The 11,927-nt window shown below is 49.7% G+C and overlaps 1 protein-coding gene across 3 annotated transcripts in view; it reads left to right on the plus strand.

The window, feature by feature from the left end:
- TOM1L2 (target of myb1 like 2 membrane trafficking protein) overlaps window positions 1-9,453 on the plus strand; it is a 58,938-nt gene extending 49,485 nt beyond the window's left edge. For 2 of the 3 annotated variants that reach the window (XM_075768137.1, XM_075768138.1), the window contains 3 exons: window positions 414-473; window positions 3,150-3,186; window positions 3,722-9,453. In XM_075768137.1, the coding sequence (XP_075624252.1) occupies window positions 414-473; window positions 3,150-3,186; window positions 3,722-3,870 (246 nt within the window). In that variant the 3' untranslated portion in view covers window positions 3,871-9,453. The remainder of the gene's footprint in view (window positions 1-413; window positions 474-3,149; window positions 3,187-3,721) is intronic. The other variant, XM_075768139.1, reaches the window with a different exon arrangement.
- The last annotated feature ends 2,474 nt before the right edge of the window (window positions 9,454-11,927 follow it).

Raw genomic sequence — 11,927 nt, forward strand, 5'->3', positions numbered from 1 at the left:
CCCATTTTAAAAAATAAAAGATGTAAATTTAACATTTCAAAACCTAACTGATATCCAGTATTCTACCCTTAAAAGCTTTTCACGATCAAGATTAGAATCATCAGTCCATCTTGATGGTTTTAATATGTGGTCGAGAAGTTACCCATCTTACGCTGGCATCGAGTTATGTCATTCCCCATAATTTTTCTCTTGGTTTTTTTTAGCCTTGTTGTTCATAATTTCCTTTCCAAGTGTTTCTTTATTTGAAATGCCATTTATATTTTGTTGCCTTTTTTTTTTTCCAGCACATCTCACATCTTTGTTTTTGTTTTGTTTTTAATCTTATTTCTGGCGTTTTCCATCGCTCTGTGGCCATGATTGTGGATGTGTTTTGGTTTTTGCCTGCCTTGCTGTTCTCTCGCTGCACTCCCTAGATCCCTGTTGCACAGTCCTCTGTCATGGATGACATTGAGGAGTGGCTCAGTACCGACTTGGTGAGACTCTTTATGTTTTCATTTTTCACATGGGCAATAGCACTTGTACGGATAACTTTCAATGCATTGCTGAGTTACTGGGACTTCTCATAATGGGAGGCAGTGAAACTTCCAAATCATATAGCTTATTTCCCTTTGAGGGGAATATCAAAGCAGGAGGAGATAGCATTGTGTTCAGCAATTCAATCAAAACATTTTTTTCTGAGTTGTTTTATTTTCACTTCTCCATGTTAACATCACAGAACAGCATGCGTTACAGAAATCCTGTGTTTCTGGTCTTCGTATAGGAAAGCGTTTAAACCTGTGCTGAAGTTTACCTGTGTTGTCCACCAGACTTAGAGCACATGTTTAAAGCTGCGTTGGCTTTGACAGGATCTAAGTACATTCTTACGCTGAGGCATGCTTTTAAGAGATGCTGGATCAGGGCTTAGACTCCTTTCAAATCGAGATGTCTTTGCTAAATTGGCAAGCAATCTTGACATGTTTCATAGTAGTAACAATAAAGTTATAACAGTCTCTCTTCAATGTTTATAACTTTCAGTTTCTCCTAAATGATTATTGTCTGGTAATTATTAAACAAACAAACAAAAGACAGAGAACTAAAAGTAGCTTTTCCTTCAGTCTGGAGTTTGTTTTGCTGTACCAGTACACATTTGGCTTCAGCAGTGGTACAGCTAGTACACATTTATTCCGATCTCTTTTTTTAATGTAAGCATCTGACTCAAATTAACCAAGTGCATTTTGGGGACGGGTGGTGGGTTGCGTTTCAGACTGTTCTTTTAAACATGGTTTTAGTGAACTGAACTGTTTCCTTGTGGTCACCGTATCCATAAGGACTGTCTCCTTCCATTACTTCTTATGACTTCAGATATTGTCCCTAGTAACTCCCTGCTCCTTAAGGTCTCCCCCAGCCCCTTTTGCCTGCCCAGCTCCTGGCTGGGAGCTGTGGGGTTCAGGCTCCCCAGCTCTGGCAGTAGTGCTGCAGGCACGCTCTGGCACGTCAGCCCTGCACTCCAGCACCAGAGGAGCTGACTATACCAAAAGGAAGAAAATGCTCCTACTCTCCAAAGCCGCCTGAAGTACTTAAACAGATTCTGGGTTTCAGTGTTTGAGTTTGGCAGACTGACTGGCTGTCTTTGAAATGTCACTGCTTTTCAGCTGCAGGTAGTTTTTTCAGGCCACAGTTCAGGCAGTCATTTTCAAATTTAATTACAAACTGGCCTCATTTTGTTAAAGAAATACAGTAAATGTAGCATGTCCGCTCTGCTTAAACAATAAACTTTTGTCTTTGCCATTTAAATTAATTTAGCAGGAGAGAAGATCTTATGGAGAGATATCAAGGTAGCTCTGCACATCTGTTATCCCCTAGATAGTCTTGCTCAAAAAGAGCAAAGCAGAGAGTGCCGTGTAAATGCCTGAGTAAGCCTGGGGATCGCATGCGCTGCAGCTGTTGACTGTACCAGCTTCCCTTCTCCCAGGTACCTGGGTCCCCATGCGACCGTACGTGGGTGCAGCATAGAGATGCCCTCTGACAAAGTTTGGACTGGATTTTTGGTTTTCACTCTGGGTTCCCCCCCTTCCTTTTTTTTTGTTAATGGTTCATATCAGTTTTCTGCTTCCCAGCTGAGGAAGTTAAGGATTAGGTTAGCTAGTCATTATTTATTTCCTTACACTTTTTGGGGTACATTGGAACAAACAGTACCTCTGCATGTGAAGCAGTGGCTGCTGTGTGTACCTTTGGAAAGCTTTATGCAGTAGAAAGCTAGTAGATGTTAGGTTGCTTTTAATGTTCCCGCATTAAAACCTTTGTGAGACCAATTAGTATGTTCCCACTCTCCTGGTAGAGAAGCCAGGTTATGGAAAAATACTTTTCTTTTTCAAAGCAGGTTCAACATGAGGTTTTCAAGTAGTATTTTCGTCCCTCTTTAACATGCTGATAGATTCACAAGGAAGTCACATCCTTGGACTTTTAGTTTTCTTATTAAAGTGCTGTTGGAAAACTCTCATGTTGAAATGCACACAGCTGGTGGAAATGCACTGACCCCCTGGCATCCCAGCCTTTGTATCTCGTGGACAGATGCTGACTGCCCATCAGTATCCTTCATCCAGCCTACCCTAGTCTTGTCTTTGTACAGCGCGGACACCAGGAAAGCTGCTATATCTTTTTATGAAATCTAAAATGAACTCCCACAGAAGGAACGTTGGCCCCAAACTGTTTTGTGGCATGTGTCCTTTGTCAGCTAAAAGTGCATTTTATTTGAAGACACAATGCAAACCGCAGTCCTGACTTTTTAAAGGACAGTGTGGCAGAAAATACGGCATCTTGTACAGTGTTTGTGTGACTCATACAGCTCAGTTTTTGACCAGGCCTACTGTCTGAGTGGAAACAGGGCTGGACTGCCATTCAGGTCCAATGGGGAAAGTTTAGCTATCCACCAGCAATCTTCAGAAGCATCTCTAGTGCTCATCCTCTTGCTCTGCAGCACAGTGAAATGTCAGTCACCATTGGACTCCCCATGTAGGAGCCATGCGACTTCCCCAGGTCGCCCTGCTCAAATAGTTAGCATGTGGAAACAAGTGGAGGAAACTGTCCAGTTGCATTAAATGTGTGTAGAAGATGATAGTGAAGGTGAAGCGCTGCCTGTGTGTTCACACGCCCTTTTATTCCAATTGCAGAAAGGAGATGAACTGGAAGAAGGAGTGACCAGTGAAGGTAAGCAGAGATGCCTGTGGCTATGAGCCGTTCTCAGGTTAGTGCACAGACTGAATTATTTGCTTTGATCCCTGCTGAGATGCTGACTTCTCCCAGCCTGATGTTCCCCAGCAAATGCTTCTGCACTCGGAAAGGCAGGAGGAGAGCATTTCAGAGCAAAAAGTTTGTATTTATGGTGTGAGGAGTGTCCCCAGCTGTAAATGCTTTCCTGCCATCTTCCATGCCTGTACACTGTGTTTGTGCCAGCAGGAATATGTCCCCAAGTTGCTCAGTCCTTTGGAATGATGTTTCCCTGCTTCTGTTGCAGCCAGTGGAGTATTGTGGGTTTGATTCCCTCTGCTGCCTGAGCTAGGGTGTCTCAAAGGACGCCTGTACCCTTTTCTGAGGAAACTGGGCTGTACAAGTATGTGTGCCTGTGAACACAGCCCGACAGAACGCCAGGTGCTGGAATTTCAGACCCTGCTAACCTCTGTCCCTGCGGTTAAACATACAGCTCCAGCTCTTACCTGTCTTCCTTCTTTTTTTTGCATTGCAGAATTTGACAAATTTTTAGAAGAGCGAGCCAAGGCGGCGGAGATGGTTCCCAATCTGCCATCCCCTCCCCTGGAAGCCCCCACCCCTCCGACAAATCCTTCCAGCAGGAAAAAGCAAGAGCGCTCGGAGGATGCCCTCTTTGCACTGTGAAGATTGCTCTTAGCCGCCCTCCCACCCCCGTGCTCCGCAGGCGAATGTTGCTGTATGGCCACTTCGTCCTCTCACACTACTTGGCTAACAATGACCCCCTCCCCCCTGATTTCATAGATTGCTTCTTCTTCTCCCCCTCCCCAAACAATCCACCCCCATGAGCTGACTCTTTCTATTTAAGTCCAACACTATTCCTGCCAGACCACAATTCTCCAGCACTCGCTTAATCCCCTCCTTCCTATCCCAGCTGCACAAAACCAGCTCTTGATGCTGAAAACCCCTTTAGAATGCATGAGTACGTCACACTGTGTTGAAACAAAAGCCCAGAGGGGAGAGAGCAGCCTTGCCCTTCAATTTATGTAGGGATCATCCTCTTCTGTAGGCAGGTCCTGCCAAGTAGACTGCTCTGTCGATCAGCATGTAATTGACTGAGCTGGAATGTTCAGGAGGAGTGTGTCTTTATTTTTAGATAAAATGTTAATGTATTGGCTTTCGTGTTGGATTCGACAGCAAGGAACAACTGTTCCCCTTTCAACATGTGTTTCACAAGTTAAAATCCTTTACTCTCCCACTCACAAATCTCCTGGTACCATATGGTGGTCGCTTTTCCCCACTTTGTGCAGCATTTCATATTCTAAATCTCACAGGGTATTTTTTTCCTTGTGTTTTATCTGGGCTTGCTCTAATTTGAAAGCAGTCTGTTGGCCATGTCCAGTAGCTCTGGCAGTTGACGAGAATGAAAAACGCTGAGCTAAATGGATGCTGTAACGTTAGCGTATGAAGCATTTTGCTCTTTGAGAGAGCATTCTCACATGAGGATTTTTTCTAGTGTGTTTGCCTTTTCAAATAGCTAGGTTATTTTTTCCTTACCTTAGATTCCTTCTTCAGTGACTGTAGAGCTCTGCACTTGTCTCAGCTGTTGTAAATAACATCCATGCAGATGGATGGGACTTGCTCATGGACTGGGTGTGAACTGAGGTTCCTGGATTCTGTGCCATGCCTGGTAGGATAGACATGCTGGTTCTTGGTGGTAGGTATGAGAAAAAGAGGCAAATCTCACAGTCTTGTACACAAATGCTGAGGGAGATGGTTACCCATGGAGGGATTAGCTGTGCCTGCTTGTGCTGGAGATGAAACTCCACATTTCTTTCTAGGTTTAGGCCTGAGAAAGTGTTGGATGATTGTGGCCATGCCATTTGTAATTTTTGAGTGTCCTTTGCTACCTCTGCCCCTTTATTAACTCCCAGCTCCTGCGGGGCTGCAGTCTCCCTCCCGTCTGCACAAACAAGCGCCAGGCATATTCCCTTGCTTGCCAGAGGCATGGCCGAGAGTGCTGCTCTTCCTGGAGCTGCCAGAAGGGATTCCAGCATGTGTGCCTGCCTTGCTGGACTGACAAGCAGAGCTGGAGCAGGCAGCTCCAGCCATCGCTGCATCCCCCAGCATGTTCCTTGGTAGGAAGCCAGTGGTGCAAGATGGCAGGATCAAAGAGCGAGCTGAACACTGTGCGGCAGGGAGAATCTCCTGTCCTGACAGAAGGCAACTTTATCAGATGAACGCCCATGCAGGCAGCAGCGCTCCAGCCCTCTTCCTCGCGGCGCTCATTGTCTTAGGCAACCAGCCACTTTGTTCTGACTTGGCATGTCTGAGCTTCCTGGGATGCTGATGTGTGTCGAGCTCTCAGAAGTTGTTCTAGACCAAGAAGCTGTGCTATAAACAGCTGATGTGAAAGTGATAGAAGCTTTTATCTGAGCATAGTTCTTCCAGCTCGTAACATACTCTCTAGGGTATGCCACACTTTGGTAGGTTGTGACACATAAAACCTTTTACCAAATGGCCCGATTGCAGCACTGATGGTCTTTTGAGAGTGGTCACGTTAATCTTCAGAGGGAAACCTTGTTTGATGCAGGATTTTCAGGCTGTCCCAGGTCAGAAGTCACTCTCTGCTGTCCCCGCTCATCCTCTCCTCTGTCCTGCCCTGCCTGCATCCTCTTCCAGGATCCCTCCGTATGTAGCTGGGCCCAGGCAAGGCTGCCCTGCCACTCTCCCGACACTGACTTGGCACCTCATCCCTGCTCCGTAGCTCACTGCTCCCTGTCAGCTCTGCACTGTGCAGAAGGTAGCATGGCTTGCAAGTGGATGGGGAAGATCAGCGTAAGGATGGAGATAGCTTGGGGGGTCAAGCTGCCTCTTCTCCCCACTTGCTGGCCCTCTCCCCATTTGAAGTCCTTCTGTGCAGGTCTGCAGGGGGTTGCTCTCCATTTCATCTTCTCTGAGGCTAATGGAAAGTGTCAGGACAGTCTGCCTTGGTTGCATGTATGCACTGCTGCTCTCGCCCACTGCCCTTGCTGTTTAACACGAGGTGAGCCCAATGCTCAGATCCTAGCTGCCAGACACCCTACTGCCAGCTCCTGCCAGACCCTGCATTGCTGCAACACGTCAGATGTGGCCACCAGCTCCCAGAAACCTGAGGAAACTTCTGTTGTGACACTGATTTGATTTCAGACAGTGTCTGGTGATTGCCTGAGCAGTCTTGCCAGCACAGAATGAATTGTTGGTATTCCTGTCAATGCAAAAAGCTCTGTGGGTGTTTTAAGTGTGTATTTTCTCTGCTAAATCCTTGAAACACATTGACCCTGTAAATGGCCACATCAGGTGATTCTAAGCATGTTAATCCAGCTTCCCTGCCAAGCCGGAGGAGATAATCGCATTGCTCAAGCATGGGGACATTGTCAGATGATGCTGAGTGGCAAGGATATCACCAGCACCGTCACCGAGCCGCCCTACAGAGTCCCATTGTTGCGGATTTGCCGGCCCTTCTTCCCCCACCCCTAAGCAAAAAGTGGGCTGGGGTGGGAGGTGTCGCTGTTAACCCTTATTCTTTCTGTCACGCTAAACCTGTCCTGGGACTTCCAAGTTGTTGCTTTAGAGAGAATCTGATCCCTTTCTGGAAGATCTTGCAGAGCTGTCAGTGACTGCTCCCTCCGACTGGGAAGGAAAAGAGACGAAACAAGAAGGCTGGGGCTGAGGGGAGATGAGCAGCATGTGTTGGCACCACTCAAGGGAGTCTCTTCTGTGCTTGCAACCTCAGGCACTCCATGGTCCCCACTGACGCCCCACGTTATCCGCTGCAAAGCGAGGGCACTGTTTGCAGGGGGTGGTGAGTGCCGTCGGCACAAGCGGTGGCTCTGCTGGAAGTAGGGCAGCGCTCGGGAGATGCCGTCCTTGGGAGGTGTGTGCTCAGCCTGCGGCGAATGGTTAAACATCCTTTTGGTGGGACCCTTGATGGGTCTGGTAAAAGTGCAGCCCCTGTGGTGAGTTGAATTTGGAGCCCGAATCCACCAGACCTGGCTCTCCCAGGCTGAGCACGCAGGGGCTGGAAGCACCAAAAGGGGGAGAGCATGCGGCAGAACTGGCCGTTTAGCCCAAACCTTCTGTAACACGTGTGAGAGCTTCCCTAGAGCTTCCCTCATGTCCTGTATCAGGATCTCTCATCTTCCCTGTCCTCTTGTGGTCTGCAGAAAACCTGAGCGGTGGAAACTGTTTGGGGGGAAGGGAAGGGGAGTTTCACTTCGGAAGACTGATATCTCCCATTTATTCTTCCTTTGCTTTCACTCTAAGTGCTTCCCCTGTGCAAGTGGGCAGAGGACTTGTGTGGGTCTGACGCTTGCGAGAAGAGGGATGGAGCTGCAGCCTGATCCGCTTTCCATAAGAACTAACATCCCAACACTTTCTAGGCATATTAGGAATCACAGCTTAACACTCAATGACACTAAATTATTATTGGGGTCCTTTGTAAGTTCTAATCATACCCTATTCTAGGTTAAAATATTTATTTTGTCAATATATTTTCTTTCCAGTGTGTTTTTTAACCTCTTCTGTTAACTCTTCGTATGCTGAGATGTAAGAAATGAATGGTTTCTATTTAAATATATCCTTTCGGGTTTTTTAATTGTTATGTGTAGATTTCAGCTGCATCTTTGGCAGGTGTAATAGATAACAATGTGCTGTACAGACATTTAGGGTGTTTAGTATGTAGGTAAGGCTCATAGGAGAATTGCTCATAAAAACGTAGCATGGTGTCTCTTAAAGGGAAAAGCATAAATGCAGGGATGGGTCCTTACCGGGACCCTCACGTAGCCTCCAACATACCTTTCCCCTTCCAGCTATCACAGCCTCCGTCTCTGAAATGGGATCAGATCAGCTCTGCTATTTCCAGGGCTGTTTTTACACCTCCAAGCTGAAGAAGGATTTTAGTGGGGGGTTCTGTTCGTTTGACTTTACTCAGGGGTTTGTTTTTTTTTTTTAATGGGATACATTGGCTGTTTCCACTTTTAAATGGAGGACTCTGCAGAGCTGGCTGTGGTGGCGAGATGTTTCCCTCCAGTGGTGGAAGAACAGATCCGGGCAGTGGTTTCAGACCCAGGGCAGGGGTGATGGTCCCCCTCCGTAAGCTGCCACAGGAGTTGGGCCCACACTCCCCCAGCACGCTGGCCAACGCAGCCTGTTCCTGTTCCTCTCTATTCAGTGCTCTCCTGACCAGGAGAGCAAACACAGGAGCATTTTCAGCAGTCTTGTTCATCTGATGAGTTGTCAGGTCTCTTGCAGCTGCTGGGAATCCTGTGGAGTGGAACTGCTTGTGCTATCTCCATCCCCAGGCCAGCCTCATCCAGCTCAGTCATTGTTTACCTCCTGAACGCTAACCGCAAGGCTTGCGGAGCCTACCCTGGAAAAAAAAAAAACAGCTCAGGACAGTTATTTTTATGGAAATAATGAAGCAGGCAATCAGTGAGTGGATTTATAGCCTTCTTGGAGGTAACCCTTTGGCTGCTGGGGGCACCCACCCACCCTTGCCCACCAGCAGAGGAGAGGAGGCAGGAATCTCCTTGCCAGGCGCCCAGAGGCGTTGCTGGTGCCCATGCAGCACCTTCCACTCGCCCCTTCCAAGCCCCAGCCTCGGGAGCAGGCTGCACCCGCCTGCTGCATCCCCAGGCTGCCAGCCCCAGGCTCCCCAGCCCTGCCCCAGGCACCGATGGCAGATTGCTCCTCCATCCTGGAGAGAGGCGAGGTTGCGTTTCGCCGAGAGCTGGCTGGCTTTCGAGTGGCGCCGAGCTCCGGCGCTGGTTCTCTTTAGCCCATGGCAAACCTGTGGCAAACTTCCCACCCTGCTCTGTGTTTTTATGAGTACGAACTCCTTATTCTGTACATGTTATTATGAGCTATTGTTAACCCTACAAATGTAACCTGTGTAATAGCTTCTCTGTATATTACAGCTGTAGGCTTTCCAGATAAAAGTGGATAATATTTATTTACTGAAGATATTGGATATTTTTTTGTTTGGGAATGGGGTAGGGGGAGAAGGGGGACATAACTGTTTAAAGAGATTGACTATGTAAAGAGAAACAAAATACACAAAAAGCAAAGAAACCCAACACTAAAATGTTGCTGTATTCACATAGAAGTGTTTACGTTAAGGACAATACAACTGTATTAATCTGCCATTGTTTAACTTGCTCCAGAAATCATCTCTACTTTGGTTCCTGCATGTGAGATACTCCAATAAATACACTACTAGTGTGACCCGGAGGATGGTATCTGTCTGTCTCTCAGGTGGTGTCTCGCTCTGCTTCACTGCCCGGCCTGAGCACACGGTACGAGCGAGCACAGGAGACGTGCTCGGTCTGCAGCTGCCATTGCGTGCCCATCAGATGTCAAAACACGACACAGGTTTTTCGGAATCCTCGGTTTCCTGCAAATGACAGAGGCCTGGGTATTCTCACTGGGAGAAGTGGTTGTCCCCAGTGGAAGATGCTCTTTTGTGTCTTTCTGTGGGTCTTGCTGTGTGTGGGCAGCGTGTTGCCACTGCTGGAAAATTCTTTACCCACTCGATCTTCGGCACATCTTTTCTGGCTGACAGCAGGCAGGCGCAGGGGTGACAACTTCGGTGCTTGGTGGGAGGAGGAGGAGGAGCAGCCATCTAGAACCCTGGAGAAGTGACATGGCATTACTTTGGCCAAAAATGAACCAATTTGTCAGAGTGGTGCCCTCCGTCTTGCACGTGGAGATCAAAACGAATGGTCTGTGGTTTAAAAGCTGCTTTGGGGAAGGGGTGTGTGTGGAACAGCTTGAAAGATGGGTTTCCCCTCCTTGTAGCTGCAGATTAGCATGCATTACATCCAGCTCTGCCCCAGCTTGTTTACTGTCACGCTGATCATGTGCCTGACTTTGTGTGGGATATATTCGGGTAGGTTCATGGCCCAGCTCTGTTGAGAAAGGTGCGGAGCTGCCACTGCCCTGACAGAGCAGAAATCGCACAAAAAGCACTGGGTCATAAATTTCCAGCACCGTGCAGGGGGAAGGCTGCCAGAGCGGGGGTCTGCTGCCTTCCAGGGGTGCAGCATGCTGTCCTCTGCCCACCTCGCGGTTGTGTGTGAGGCAAAGATCCCTCTAACCCCAAATTCTTACTGTCTCCAACAGGGGCCAAAGTGGGTGCAAGAGTGTAAGAGCAGGACAAGCATGCGGGGTCGTTATGCACATGTGCCCCTCCAGCTGCTGCTGATGCCTGACTCCCCAGACCAAGCATGGCTGCCCTGGGGTTGTGAACACTGATGGGCTTCTTGTCTCCAAACCTACCTGGGCTCCTGCAGAGACCGTGCGAGCTCCCAGCACGGGCTGGGGGCTTCCACAGATCACTGCCCTCCACCGCGGGCTGCAGAGCCCAGGATGGGCTGAGCCTCGGCTGCGGTGTGTGTGGCTGCTTTTCAGCGTTGGGCACCGAGTTTGGATGCCGGCGTGAATGGGAAGTGACCACACGTGCATTTGCCTTTCCCATTTCACCTCGGGGCAAACAAACCCTGAGCAGGGGCTGTACGGCACGCTGGAGTGCCGCCGGGCCTGGCTGTGTGTTTACCCAAGCCGTAGCTCAGGAAGGGATAGTTGACAAAGCAGAATTACAGGTAGTGAAGGAGAGAAGAGGCTTTGAATCTGTTTGCAACACGTATTAATGATTAACGCCGCGCTCTGCCATAGTAAAACAAACTCTGGAGCGTGAGGGATGCTGCGGGCCAGGAGTGGGGCATGTCAGCAAAGTCCTGGGCGGGCAGGGCTGCTTTCAGCACAGAGGGAAGGTGTGCTGGCAGGCGCAAACATCCGGGGGCTCGGCATTTTGGGGAGCCCACCCAGCCAAGCGAGGGGGTAGCAGGATGGGGGATGCTCCTTTGCAGGGTGCCAGGGGCTGCTGCATTTGGGCTCTGCAGCCGAAGCACAGCACGTCCCAGAGCCTGGCGCTGCCGCCCGTGCGGCTCGGGGCAATGCTCCACGCCACCGGCAAGCCCTAGGCAGCCACCCGAGCCCGCCGCAGCCGCGTGAGCCTCCCCAGCCGGCTCAGCGGCCAGAGCCCAACCGTCTTGGGGCTGGTTTGTTTTCTGTCTCATCCCTGCGGTTTCCTCCCAGCCTGCGCTCAGGAAAACGTCTCAGCGACTCCGGAGCAACCACGTGGCCCTGCCGCCATCCCCGCAGGACCGACATGATGTAATCGCGGGCCCTGAGCCGTGATGCAGAATCACTCCACTCCAGGCCGCCGCGCTTATTGGCTGCGTGGCCCTGGTCCTACAGGCGGGGTTTTCCCTACCTCGCAACCAAGCTTACCCCGGGGAGCCCCACCCCGCATGGCATCCATTGGCCTCCAAACCCATCCCACGGAGCTGCCGGGGTGCTTAATTCTTCCCCCTTGCACAGAGGATGCTGCTCGTTTGCTTTGGTTCCCCAGAGCAGGCGAAAGCAGCGCGCGTGGGTCCCCGGGGTGCACATCCCCTCTGGCTCGGGGGGAGGCTTGAGGTCGGGGAAGAGGCCCCACAAAATGCTGCTTTCCCCGCAGCGCGTGCAAAAATGAAGCTGTGCTTATGCGTGTGATTTTCCCCGCTCCATGTGTCGTGGGGAAGGCTGTGCCCTGGGTCTCCCATGGGTTATTAAAGGTGTGTGACCCTCACGTTCACGTGAGGCTGCTCTAAAGCCTCGTGGGGCCATGGCACATCCATCTCCCCAGGAAAACCTGCCCTCCT

This window comes from Balearica regulorum, chromosome 15 (genome assembly GCF_011004875.1).
Source record: "Balearica regulorum gibbericeps isolate bBalReg1 chromosome 15, bBalReg1.pri, whole genome shotgun sequence".
NCBI classification, from domain to species: domain Eukaryota; kingdom Metazoa; phylum Chordata; class Aves; order Gruiformes; family Gruidae; genus Balearica; species Balearica regulorum.